Source organism: Zingiber officinale, chromosome 4B (genome assembly GCF_018446385.1).
Source record: "Zingiber officinale cultivar Zhangliang chromosome 4B, Zo_v1.1, whole genome shotgun sequence".
Classification (NCBI taxonomy): domain Eukaryota; kingdom Viridiplantae; phylum Streptophyta; class Magnoliopsida; order Zingiberales; family Zingiberaceae; genus Zingiber; species Zingiber officinale.
Genome location: NC_055993.1, coordinates 1,130,566 through 1,145,112, shown reverse-complemented (window position 1 = coordinate 1,145,112; position 14,547 = coordinate 1,130,566). Strand labels below are relative to the sequence as shown.

Here is a 14,547-nt window from a genome sequence, read left to right as displayed (position 1 = left end):
TAACATAAAATTAATTGTATATTTTTTGAAAAATATGATGTATATTAATAAACTTTCTACTTAATTTAGTCATGATATAATGAACTATTAATGTTTAATAAAATTGATTTGACTAATAACAAACTTGATTAACACTCATTTGTGAATTGATCGACTTAATTCCAAAAATACAAATTTTATTATTAAACTTGGTATTGTATTTAAGTTTGATTGAATAGCAATGTGTTAATAGGAAAAAAAGATCAATCTATATTTATATTTATACGATAGACAGTGTGCGATGGAATGGAAATATATTTATAAGAAATCTTTTTTTTTAAAAAAAAATTATATTTTGCTAATCTGGCGGCCTTATTAGTATAACGCCTTTCATATTTGATACGTATTGGTATCAGATCGGCTCATGTAACGGGCGACACAAACAAGCAGGCAGCCTTCCATTCCGGCGCAGTTGCTGCGGGCGCAGCGCGAAACGAAGTCCGGGGAGGGCGTCGGACCACACGCGTGTGGGATCCGATTCTTCACCCTTTGACGCCGTGTCATCTCAGTCTCCGACACGGAAATCTACGAGGGCGCTCCTCATCGTCCTCGCCTCACTGTGTGCGCACGCTGCCTGTGGAAACAACTGGGCTCATCCATTATTTAAAACGAAGCGATAAACAGAGTTGCTATTCTTTTTTATCTGTTTCGAATTTTTCATGTCCAATCAAGAGAATCACTAAACTATTTTGCCACGAAGATTCTGCATTTTGCACTCATCAAATGAAGCACATAATAATTGAGCTTGAGAGTACACGCATCAACAGTGCGGTCAATGACAAATGTTTAAATAGCTGTAACGCAAGAAGGCAACCAAAAGAGCTGTCTCATTGTCGAACGACTGAACATATATGATATGCATTTAAATTATTCAAGTAAATACTGAAATGGAACGAAACAGAAACAATTCACTGGATGCAATAAGTCCTGTGCAAATTTCTGTATAGCCAGTCACTCACCGTCAATCGAAAAACAGATCAGCATACTGCGTCGCTGATGTGAATGCTTCAGCAACATTAGTTGCGCGTCCTTGACCAGGAAGATGAAGATGCCCTCGGAGCACCAAAGGATGGTCGACGGTCATCACTTCGCCATCGATCATTGCCAGATTGGGGAGGGCGATCATCCTGCCTCGACCACCTATCAGGCTCAGGAGCAAGAGTGGGCGCTGTCTTTTGTCCCTCGCTTCTCTCACGGAGAAACCTTGGCACATACTTACCAGCAGCAGGTGAAGCAGGAAGAGACTCAGAAGATAGAGGACCAGGAGCAGGGTCAGTTGGCCGAGGCAGAGGCTCTTGTTTTCTAAGAAGTGATTCTCTTCTCAGTTGTTCCTTCTCTTCTAATTCTCTTTCTCGCTGTCTCTGCTTCTCAGCAATTGCATCCAACTTTGCTTTCCGCTCAGCCTCTTCTTTCTTGCGCGTCTCTTCTTCTGCAAAATTTTGATACGAGAAATATAACTTGTACGAGACTTTTGGTATTATGAATGTCGTGCTCGTCACAAGTTGTTTAGAAGAAAGACAACAAACTGAGATTGTTGTGCCTTCAACACAGGCTAACTTAAACCGCTAGAAAAAATCGAAGAGTCATGGCATGGTACTAGAGCCAACTCAAAGTACAATTGAGGATTAAAAAAAAAATTACCTTCACGCTTTCTAGTTTCCTCGGCTTCCCGTTCCCTTGTCAAACGCTCTTCTTCAGACTTAAGATAATAGAGAAGTTTTCTCTTCATCGCCCGTTCATGCTTCCGCATTGTTACAATCTGCTTAATTTTATCTTCTCTTTCTGTCTTCAGTCGGTTATGCTCTGCTTCACGATGGCTAACTATTCTTTGTTGAAATATGTGCTGAAGAAATAATGAATAGAGCACATCAGAAGAAGCATGTTATCCATGATATAGTTTTTTGCCTGTTTTGTATCAAACTATCAGAAATTCCAAAAAATTCCAGAACACCAATAAATTGAAAGACCAGAAATGTTTGGAAGACAGGACGATAAAAATTTGGAAATCTCACATCAAGTATATATTCAAGATATAAAACAGACGTGCCGGTCTACAAACTAACTGCTTACAGCAGCTAAATGAAACAAATTGGAAGATATTTCAAGCAATAAAGAAATTTAAATAGTTTTAAAAATAACTAATAAAAAAAAAAGATAAATCTTAACCTTGTGATCCAACATTCTGGCAAGTCTATTCTTCTCTTGGAGATCACCAGCATGGTGCTTCCTGCTGAGCTCTATCTCTTTCTGAGAAAAAAAACAATATATATATATTCAAAATTATCAAAAAGAAAATAAGCTTTAAAAGAAGATTTAAGGGGTATCAAACCAGTTGTTCACGTTCATGAAGAATTTCCTCCTCCGCCAAGCGATGTTTGAAGGCTTGCTCAATGAGTTGGGTCTCTTCTTCTCTCTTTGCCCGTTCCATGTAATCCATCGTTTTGGCAAGTCTCACCAACTTCTTCTCCGACTCTTGTCTTTCCTTCAATTGCTCACTTAAAGCCATCTCAATCAATGTCTGCTTCGTGACCTTCTCCTGACACACAGAAATACATGATAGTGCAATCTAAGAGACGATAATAGCAATAATAAACAGATAAAAAAAATGTCATCATGACAGTAGAGAACTCCAACTATCAGGTTTAAAAAATAAAGAAAGAAACCGAGTAAATGACTTTAGACGATACTAAAATGTAGATCATACAATCTATTGCTAAAACAATGGCAGTTCTACAATTGTTGTGCCTTCTTTCCAACAAATCAATCATTTAAATTTTCTCTATTATCTCTAAAAGATTAATCAATTAGTGCAATTAATCAGAAACACTCGTCAAACTTCAGAGAAGCTTACCCCTTCAAGCAGAGGTTTCTTTCCTTTCTTTTTGGTACCCTTTTGCGCTTCAAGAAGCAATGCTTGAGCTTCTTGAAGCTCTCTCTCCTCTATTTCATGGTGAATACGCAACACCTCCCTTCGATGATATTCTTCAGCTAGACGCTTCTGTTCAGCCTCCTCAGTTACCTTCTGAAGTTTTAATCTCTTGGATTCTTCTTCTCGCTCCTTCAATAATTAAAATAACAAGTCCAATGTCAAACTCGAACAGAGAATTATCCTCAGGAAAAGGGGCATACTGAAAATACCCTTTCTAGCATCTGGCGTTCATGCTCTTCCTTGCGTTTCTCAATGATGGATTTCCTAGCAAGAAGCCGCTTATGTTCCTTGTCAATTATTTCCACAAGATTATATTTTATACCCAATTTATACTCTTTGTTTACAGGTGGTGAGATCATATTCCACGCTTTATTAAGAGAAACAGCAAGAATGCAAAGATGGTCAGAGAGCTTCTCAGATTCAATGTCCTGTGAACAAAACGACATTTTGATACATGAAGCATCCATCAGAAGAATCATATAGCATAGCATTAAGTAACAGGAAACATGATACTAAATACAAGATGCAGATAATGCTGTCTCATTGAAATAGCTACTGTCAGTTTTTGATGAGAAATGGCCAAAAAAAAAAAGGAGAAAGAGAGAGAGAAAAAAAAAAATCAATGTCAAAAAATAGCAAACATAATATTGCGAGTAAATACAACGTGCAAGACAATAACTAGTGCATATATCATTGTTCAACATACTCCATAAATTAACTAACAAAAAGGTATTAACATATGCATCATCAGCATCAACCCTGACAATCAATGAATCTGAAGATACAGGGACCGGCATTAATCATGTTAACCAACTAAGCTTACAGAGAATAAATTAAAAAATGCTGGACCTCATGAAAACTCGCCAACTGACTTGGACAATGTGTATTTCATTCATTTTGGCAGACAAATCATATGAAAACACAAACAAGATAATGAGTATTTCATTCATCTCAATGGACAAGTCATCAAAAGCATGGGCCTGCCATCAAAAGTATGGGCATGTTTCAGTTAAATCTTTAACAAATTGTTAAACATTAAACCTCAATATATCCTAGGAAAAAAGAGGCACTGTGATTATGCAAACCAGATATAAGATTATAAGGCAAGTAAAGAAATTCCTTTGCATGAAAAGTAGGATAAGGAAATTATGGTAAAACACAACAATATGGTATACAGAATTGCAGTTTGCTTGATCAACCTTCTTTAAAAATCTGCTCATCTGCATACATACATGCCAGCAACAATATGCATAAGTTTGCATAATATCTACTCATAGTGCAAATAAGCCATGGTATGCGGAGGAAAATGAGTAAATTCCCTAAGAAAACATACAAATGTCAAAAGCATGGACAACATACCACATTACCAAAATGGAAGGTGCCCTTCAGATGATCAACTTTCATAGCTAGAAAATTGTATTTGACTGAATCAACAGATATCTTCTCAATGAGAGAGAAGTCATAAAATGGTATCATCTTCAACAAAGACTCAATTTTTATGGACTGATATACCTGAGAAGTCTGCAAGGCAGGAAGTGAAAAATAAACAAATCTATGAGATTATATATATATATATATATATCAGGAAAACATTATGTAAATAAAAGAAACTAGATGTATGAAGAGAAAATTGTTAAAATCACACCTGTTGAAGCACTCTTAAAGCGGTCAGCTTTTCAAGACAAGGAATGTATTTTGAGAGTTGCACTTCTGGAACTGATGAGGCTGATGCTAGTTTACCCCCAAGCTTTGAAATCTTAGCAAGTAAAGGCTGGACCCTTGAAGCAAGGTCTAAAGGAAGGAACTCATTTTCCAAAAGATGGTAGATATCCTTCACTTCTTGAGAAACACAAGCTATTAAACCTTTGTTGTTCTGTGACATAACTTTCCAGAATTAAAACCCTATACTTTCAATGTCTAGTATGCATAGAAAAAAAGAGTTAAAAATATCTTTGTAAATAATATAGATGCAGCTCAGTATAGTGTATTCCAGTCGAGACATCATATCCAAGTTCAGACTACACACAATTTCAGCTTTTGGTAAATAATGGAAGATATCTGTTGTCAACAGCATATGAACTCTTAAAATGGGTACAATCTGAAGGTTTAAGTATGTTTCTTCAGTGGAAACAGATCGGAAAAAACCAAGGCTAGTGAAAGACATGTAGGGATTAGGGAAACCAATTCCCTGTTTCTTTTGGTGGTGGAGAACAACCGACCATAGTAGCATGCTAAAGTCAGTCACAATCTCAAGAAGCATGCAAGTTACTTCCTCAATCAATACATGCTCTGGCAAACTTACAAACAGGACCAGATACCATGTCTAGGTGAAAGGTTATCAATTCACTAGGCTATTGAATCATAGAAAACATACTCCATGACAGAGAAGGAAGTTTTAGCAGATGTAAAGTGATCCAATCCCATTTCAAAATCTTTACACATTTTTTAAACTGGTATATTCAGTAAAAAAAAATTCTTAGAAGAAGAAAAGTAAGTCAAGCCATAAAATCAACAAAAGCGAAACATTTTCTGCTTGTGAGATCATTAGCCTGAGAGTCTAGAGATCTTTTATCAAACACAATGGCAAAAAAGGAGTATGCTGATGAAAAAATGTAACTGCAGCACACAAATAAAAGTTCATATGAAAAATGTGTAATCAAAAACAGATTTGTAGAAAGCATAAAATTAAGAATGTAAATATGAATACAAAAAGTAATTTATTTTGCTCGGAGCACAAATAGTTGAAAATAATACTGAAGAAGTAGTCCATGCCATACCAATTCTGCAAGCAATGATCCACGTGAAAGCTGCAAAATAAAAACGAGGCATCAGGACAAACTTTCATGTTAGGATCTTCAGGCAATCAGCACAAACATACCACTTCTCTACTCTCCGTATTAGGATCAAGAGTAAAATTGATAAGGCCAGCAATTCGCATATTGCGTTCTTTTTCATTTTCAAGCTCCAAATGGGATGCCCTATACTTCTGGTCATATGGAGTCACTGAAATGGTAGCCAATAAAACAGATGATGCTATCAACTGCAGATCCTTCTGTGATAAGTTCTTATTATAGCTTTTCTGCAAAGTGAAAAGCTTCAACCATGCATATGCATGATAAAGATGACTATTTGAGACCCAAAAAATATCTGTTAACTTTGCATAGTATACCACCATCAATGATGGCTTCGGACTCTTCTTCACCATACTCATCAAACCATGGATATCTTCAACTGAGCGGAATGCTTCCTGTAAAAATAAGCAATAAAAAAGAATAAAGAACTAAAAAGAGAACATCAAGGTTTGTGATAAAATTATATAGTCTCAACAAGCAAAAGGAAATGCAGAAGGGAAGACAAACCTGCCACAGCTCCAGATCAGTTGATACCTTCAGTTGCTCAATCCTAGTGTCCAAATAAAGCTGCAAACTCTCTGGAGCCGTCAGATCTGGCCGATCTCTTTGGTCCCTATACTTGTTTAAATTAGCAAGATGATTCCGTATAATCTCACAAAGCCTACGAAATTCCGTGGTCCGCTTGTATTTTTTACAGAATTGGAAAGCCCGATGTGCTGTCATCTGAATATTAAAATAAAGGAATAATGAAAAATAGCATTGTCATCTTGGATTCACGTATTTGGTTTACTTTTATATTTGGTTTACTTTGATTCTAAAAAATGTACCCAAGACTTATTAGCTAGGATTGTTTTTTAAAAAAAAATAGTTATAAGAAGTTGATAAGCAAAATCATAAACTTCTCAGGTAGAACTACACAATAAAGCAGTGAGAATTGAAACAAGCACTTTTATAGTCTCACCAATAGAGGTTAGTTGGGACAAATTTTATAGGGTAGTTGCTAAAAGGACTTGATAATGTCAAGCAAGAATAAAATTTGTATGTATTTTCCATGAATCATTTCCATTATGAATCTTTGGTGTTGAGAGCATATACTCAATAAGCATTGCTAAGAATAAATTACCGTAAAAAGAATAGTCAAACCACAAGAACAGAAAGACATAAGTTACAACAAAAAAGGTAGACAAACTCAGCAATTTCATAGAATATTATCTATGGATATTACAAATTACCATCAGCTAGAAAATCAAGAGAATCACAAAGGATTCAGACATCATGATATTTTGAGTGAAATTTAATAAAAATATTTTAAATGATGAAATGTTTGACATCTTTAATTAGTCTCTTGACTGAGTTAATGGCCTTAACTATTGTCTTGACAAGTAAATGAACCAAATGTATACTAGTTCTTCCCTAAAGCATCCTTTGTCTCCCACTTTGTTGTCTTCTCTGTCTAAAGCTAGCGCTTCTAATAGTTTTTAGACCATAGAATATACGCATGTATATGAATATGCCTAGTGAACAAGACATATTTCAAAACTGAAATTTATTCATTGATTTAAACATCAAACCATTCCCAATGGTTAAATAGATTTCTCCAAAATGATTTGACTCTTTCCTCTATCACAGCCACTTAGAATATCTAATTTGTTTAAAATGCTTTAATTCAAAATCCTTATTTAAAATATTTAAGAGATTAAGAATATTTCAACTATATATTTTCGTTGCAAAGTGAATGAAAACCTAATCTAATTCATTTCTTTAAATGCATAACTTTCATTTGTCTAATTATAGTTACAGTTTTATATATTTGGTGAAAGAAAATGCTGTCAAAAGATTAAGGCTCCATTTACTTGAGTGGAAAATGAGGGGGAAGGGGAGGAGAGAAAAGGCAACATAAAATTGGATATAAATGATTCCAAGATGAGTAATATTGTGATCTTTTTACTGTCATCTCCCTTGACACCTTTCTGTCAAATTAGCACTAAGTCCAAAAGGTAACAAATATATGCATCAAGGGAACAAATAGTTATGCAGCAAAATAAGCAAGCAATGTCAATGATAATGAGATGTGTCTGACTTTAAAAATTTGCTTCAAAACCAACAAAATAACTTCAATATGTACATGGCAGGATCTGAACTAGGGCAGTTGAGCAAGTATAACTTGTATAAACAAGTGATTGTACAAGGAAAAGGTATGAGAATTTAAAGCACAAGGTTTCAACTCAAGACATCAGTCAGAATACTAGTGTCTGTTAATTTACTACAAAGCTTCTTGCAAAGAGAAACAAATAACTAGTTTTTACATTCAATAGAATGACAAAGTTCTTATATTACTACAATAACCTATGAATGAAGAAAAATAAATTTTCTACCATTGAAGATTTTAGGATGTCAAACAGTAGCTGTGAAACTAAACATAATTTAAATAAAAGAGGAGACAAACTCATAACTTCAAAAAGAAAGAATTTTATCCGTCAATAACAGATAGGATTTATAGATGGCTTACAGCATACAGCGATTCCAACTTGGAATTGTTGCGCAAAATCTCAAGCACTGTTCTGTAGGTTTCCCACAAGAATTTGAACCATGGAGTCACAAGCTCCCTATCTGATCTATCCTTACCCTTCTCCCCACTGACATAGCTTAGCATTAAATCCTCAGGTCTCTTATCAGCTTCAAGATCTTCCACGTCCAAGGCATCTTCCAAGGCTTTTGCCTGAGTCCTAACCTTCTCAGCTCTCTCTGTTGAAAGCTGCATGAAGTGTTTTATCACTTCCTCTAGTGAACTTATATTTACTTGTTGACATATAATTCGATATTGGATAAGACCATCCTTGGCAAATCGGCCTTTCCGCATGTCCACACAGAGTTCTACATATTTGAACATAATTCTCTCTAGGGCCTTCTGCCATGCTCTGTATCTTTTTGAAGTAATTAGATCATGCAGTGCTTGTAAGGCAGCTTGCTTTTGTCCAACATTAATGAACTCTGAATCAAAAGAATAAAAAGGGGGAAACATGCCCATTTTAGTTGATCAAACATATATTAAAAAGAAAATGTTGCATTATCGATGACAGCATTAATGGGCAAGGCAAAATAATCTGTGTAAAGCTACAGAAGATGAAAGACTAGAAGATGGATTGTGAATTCTTATTCTAATCGCACAAAATTTTCAGAAAATAAAGGCATAGTCCTCGATACAAAGAATTCTTATTCTAAATTGAAGAATACATAATATACAGGCAGTTTGTATATGAAGGTGTTTCATCATGTTTGTCTGCGTGTATTCAAGCAAAGCAATGACAACACAACTATTGAGGAAGAACTATTACCCTCTGCCCGTTTTAGAGCATTCTCTGGCTTAGCAAAGGTCGCCATTTTCAGCAGAAAGAAATGGTTGAAGCCTGCTTCTCACCACGAAGCAGGTTTAATGCTGCTTAAAAAGAAAGATAAGTATGTTCAATCCATATGTACAACAGAGACGAAATGGGGTTTACAAGAATGGCTAGTTCACAATAGTAAATATAATTCTTGTAGGAGAAACAGAATCTTATTTTTATATAAAAAAGGATTAAGAGATCTAGAAAACAAATAAATAGATACATGAGTTCATTAATTAAATAAATATTGAAACATCCAAATTGTTTAGCTCTAGTAGATGATAAAATGAATGAAAATAGGTTAAGATATTATGATTCTATCAAAAGATGAATAGATTCTGCAGGTAGGCAAGTTAAATGGTGATAAAAGGCGAATACGTTCGCCCCCAGCGCCCCCACTAACCCGTCTCGGGCTAACATGGAGGAGGTAAATCATAGACGGCTACTAGCCTTTGGAATAGTGACTAGCACATAAGGGAGGCATTTACCTCGGCTATGCCGAGATTCGAACCCCAGACCTCATGGTGATAATACCTCATGCGCTAGCCACTAGACCATCCCAAGTTAAATAATTAGAGTTAAAGTTGTACAAGGCAGAGAGATCAACGAAAGCTCCAGTTAATGTGAATAAAAGTGAGTAGCTAGATCCAAATATTATCAACGATGCAAACTTCACAGTGTCTAAAGGAGAACAAGACCTGTGTATCCAACCTCAAATGTTTCTTTACACAAAAATTCACTCATATAACTTGTCACAGAAAAATAATCATCGGATGATCCAACAACCAAAACAACCTAACTGCCTAACCATGCACTAAAATACTTTATAATCTACACTTCATTCCATGAACCAAAGAATAATCAAAACAACAAAGATAAACATAAAAAATCAATAAAAAAAATCAATGCATATGCCATGAGATTAAAAAAACAAAAAACCCAGAAAAGTTCTTCTCGTCCATGTAGATATGTGTTCCCAAAACCTTAGACTAAACTTAATGAGATAAAATTAAAGGCAAATTGGAAAAGTTGAAGCAGTCACACTTGTAGGGTCAATGCGTGTTGATAGAGGATAATGATGTGGAAAGGAAGGAGGTGAGTGGGAGGTCCCCTTTGATTACAAACACACTGTGCATAGATAAAATTAAAATAAAATAAAGACATAGCATGGGCATACAGAAATAAATATTACAAACCCGATTTGGGTTGAGAGAAATCAAACTTTATTTGATATGGATGTTCTATGCAAAAACAACGATTGATAACATGATTAGCCTTTCTAAAAACCATATTATTGGTCTGATTGAACCAAAAGAATCAAGATCAAGAAAACAAAAACTTTAAACTAGAAACACAAATTCAAAAAAGTTCTGATTTAACTCTAACTTGAGTTGGGTCAAATTACAAATCTAGTCCCATACAAAATCTTCACATTCTAGCAAAGGACAATTCGGTGCACGAAGCTTCCGTCATTGCGGGGTCTCAGGGAAGGGACGAACCATATTGGATCTATTGTTCGCAGCCTCCTTGCATTTTGCAAGAGGCTGTTTCTGTATCTCGAACTCGTGACATCACATGGCAGCGACTTTATCGTTGCGCTAAGGCTCCCCTTCAAATCTTCACAGTCTAGTAATTAGATAGATTGCAAACGTCAAATTTAATATTTTACAATGCCCCTATAATGAAATTGGACCTCTCCTCCATCTTTTCCACACCATCATATTAACAAATGTGGCTTCTTCAAATTGCTAATCATGACTGTGTTCCTTCTATACTCTCTGAATTGTGAACCTATGTTTACATTACATTAAGCTTAGTCAAGTAATCTTGTAGGACCATTTTCTTTCTTTGCAAGTTTATGACTTTCTTTCCAAGATTTCAAGCTTGGGTGAAATTCATATTTAAGCTTCAAATGCTTAACATTTGGAACAAAAGCATTTTTAAAATTTTTTGTTGTTCTTTTATATTCTTCTAACTTATGAATTGAAGAAAAAAATAATAAATGAATTGTTTTCATTGTATGGTTCATTGGATAAAACTTAGGTTGTTAAAGATTATGGCGTTTGAATTAGTTTATTTTAGTAGAAAATTTCATATACGAGTGAGACACATAAAAGTAGTGTTCGACAAGATAAATCAAAATGCAGATCCATTATCAAAGTCTAATGATGATGCTTTATGCATGTGCAATGTACTACAATGGTATAGGGAGATGTTAGTATTTTATTCACGATTGTCTGTTGAAGAGGAGCCTTGACATAACGGTAAAGTTGTTGCCGTGTGACTTTGTGATCATGGGTCCAAGTCGCGAAAACAACCTTTTGCAATGTAGGGTAAGGCTGCATACAAGAGACCCAATGTAATTCGACCCTTTCTCGGGATCCTGCATTGATAGGAGCTTTGAGCACCGGGCTACCCTTTATTCACGATTGTCTATTAATCCTTTGTGCGAATATAATTGAATTAATAGTTTTCCAAATTTCTAAAAAAAAATCTGTGATCAAATATGTAATCTTGTTTCAGTTATGAGGATAGTGTTCCAGCATAATTTAGAGGTAGCTAACAAACTAATTTGTTGCGTTGGCAAACATATAGAAGAGAAAAACGTAGGATTGCAATGAAGCATACAAAGTTATTAAAAAAAACAGAGATTCAAAGAATAGATCTAAGAATAAACAAATGAAGCTAGAGAGATCATCATAACAAACATTTCATCAGCCATGCTGAGTTCAAAAGAGGACAACAAATTACGAGGGCAGAAACATACATAAACAAACAAAAAGACAAGCAAGCACGAGTCCCAACTCTCCAGGATAAGCTACAGGGTTTTCATTTGTCATTAAACTTTAAGTAAGGCGATAGGCAATAACGCAACCATCCATTTTCTATGTTATTTACGAAATAATGTCAAACCTCAGTAAAAATTCAACAGACTTCAATAATTATACATCCAACAAAACCCTCATGCTCAATTGAGGCGAAGAATTTAAGATTAAAAAATTTGGTAAAAGTGAGCCTCTGTTAGAACAGAAGCAAAGTGGGAAAAAATAGAAATATGAACTGATAATTCAACAAGCATCTGATCAGAAGAAAACAGAAGCCCGTCAAGAAAAATTGATGAGCTAACAACAACACCAATAGATGAATGACATACTTCGATTTTATTCTTGTATTTATGAAGTCGTTCATCGAGAACATTTCAAATCACAACCAACAGCAGAGAGACAAGTTTAAGGGGCGAACAAACCGATCACTAAATCGATTCAAGGTTAGGCAACGCCAATGGCATATTAATCCAGTGGACGAAATATAAAACGCATCGGATCACAGAAGATTACCTCAGTGTAAAGAAAGAGCACGGACAGGGAGGAAGGAGACTGAAAACAACGTCGGAGAATCTCTCCGAATCCGCTACGCTTCGTTGTTGAGGCGAAAGGTCTGGTGAGATAGCGGCGCACCCGCATCGGCCTGACGAGGCGAGCGTAACGGCGACGTCTAGGTCGGAGACGAGGCCGCGCGGACTAAAGGAACGATGCGTTCTCGGTGAGCGTCAGTGTAATTTTAGGGCTGGGGAGAACACATTGTAACGTCATGTAGTTAGGGTTTTAAAAAGACAAAATTGCACGTGCATTAACACACAATCCAATTTACTTATTTAATGTATTGAATTAGGATATTGTCCCTTGTAAAAAAAATATATAGATTCATTATATTAATGATTTTTTTTAGTATTGATTCCATGAATATGAAAAGAGATATATATAGATATATAAGTATCATATATATGGTAGGATAAATTCTAGATCGTAAAATTGACACATGATCATTACGTTAAAGATATCATGCGCCCATCGTCAGTGCTATATTCTCGGGACATGATATTATTCCTTGAGATGATGTTGAAATATAGAGTATTATTTAAAGTTGAAACTTAATATATGTGAGTAAATCCTCTCTTATGCCTTGATTACTAGCTACTCGCATTTTGATTGCTTTACTTTTTAAAAAATATTATTTTAATCAAATTAATATTAAAATAAAATTAAAATAATATAAAATTATTATAGAAACTAACGGCTAACTTCTTCCCATATAAAACTAATACCTACCTTCTACAATTAATGATCAAATAACATAACAATATTTTAGACCGTTAAATTAATTAAATAAGCCGTTCATTTAACTTTAATTAGAAATAGATGCTCATAAGCAAAGTGAAGTTTTTTATAAATGTTGAGTGTGTGTACATATATATAGTAAAATAGATAATTATTTCTATGCTTATTTAATATGTGAAATAATATTTGAATGCCAAAAGATGGTTTTAACAAAACAAATAGAAAGTGAAAAAAAGAGGACAAGCATTCTGTTGGGTTTTAATTTAAACTATTTCAACATAATTTTAATTTAAACTATTTCTTTACTTATTGTAATGTATAGATGTATGTATTTAGTCTCATATTGTTAAGCAAAGAAAAGTTGGAAGACCTTATATATGGAGCTCTTCCATCCTTGCTTAGCAAAGTTAAGGGAACCTACACGCATGCGCGGGTCGAGCCAAAATCAAGTGGTTTCGGGGGGTTCGAGCCGGAAATCAATAAACCGGGTGCGACGCAGGCGATCATCGCACGCAGGGGGGTGCAAATCCCCCGCTCGTGGCCCCGCGTGTCAGGAAATGGAAGCAAAGAAGCGACGCACCCGCGCGTCAGGAAGCGGAAGCAAAGACGCCTCTGTTCCTGGTTAAACACACACTCAAGCCTTTCTGCTTTCTGCTTCCCTCTCTAGTGCGTGCACTGCCTTCTTCTTCTCTTCCGAGTTTTTCCTTGTTCTGAGTCTTGGTTCCACGATCTGAGGTTGAGTCCGAGTGCGACGTTCGTCTTGGAGTGCACCTACGGACGACACGAGTGGTTGTCGGATTTTGGGAGAATTTTGCCGGAGAGCCTCTGTACCGTGGGCGGCAATAAATTATCTAAAGACAGTCGACACGCCGACGCTTCAACTGGAGATACATTTTCTCGACCTCTCTTTTATTTACCTGTTTACTGCATGCTTGCTGTTTTAGTACAATTTTACTACTGCTAGTGCTCTCCTATCAACAACACATTCCACTTAACCTATAGTTGATGGTTATAGTATTCCAACCTCTTCCTCATCATATTGTAATATATTGTAATAGTTATTCATCTTCTTAAACTCTCTCTCTCTAAAGATTTATGAGTTGCCAAAAGAAAGAGGACAAGTGATACTAAAGGTTTGCATTTGGAGGAGGTTAGTAGGTATATTTAGGGATAGATCTAAGAATTTAATTTTGAGAGGACCATATATTAAGTGATGAAAATAATTA

General features: G+C 35.5%; 1 protein-coding gene across 1 annotated transcript; it reads right to left on the bottom strand.

The window, feature by feature from the left end:
- Nucleotides 1-869: 869 nt before the first annotated feature.
- Nucleotides 870-12,777, bottom strand: LOC121974342 (eukaryotic translation initiation factor 3 subunit A-like). The gene is made up of 14 exons (XM_042525351.1): nucleotides 12,542-12,777; nucleotides 9,156-9,256; nucleotides 8,330-8,811; nucleotides 6,328-6,543; nucleotides 5,847-6,215; nucleotides 5,746-5,775; nucleotides 4,614-4,841; nucleotides 4,328-4,489; nucleotides 3,178-3,396; nucleotides 2,891-3,097; nucleotides 2,369-2,575; nucleotides 2,206-2,286; nucleotides 1,681-1,882; nucleotides 870-1,468 (listed from the first exon to the last, which is right to left on the bottom strand). Exons 2-14 carry the CDS (start codon nucleotides 9,199-9,201, stop codon nucleotides 1,056-1,058), a joined length of 2,862 nt encoding a protein of 953 aa, XP_042381285.1. The 5' UTR covers nucleotides 9,202-9,256; nucleotides 12,542-12,777; the 3' UTR covers nucleotides 870-1,055.
- Nucleotides 12,778-14,547: the final 1,770 nt, after the last annotated feature.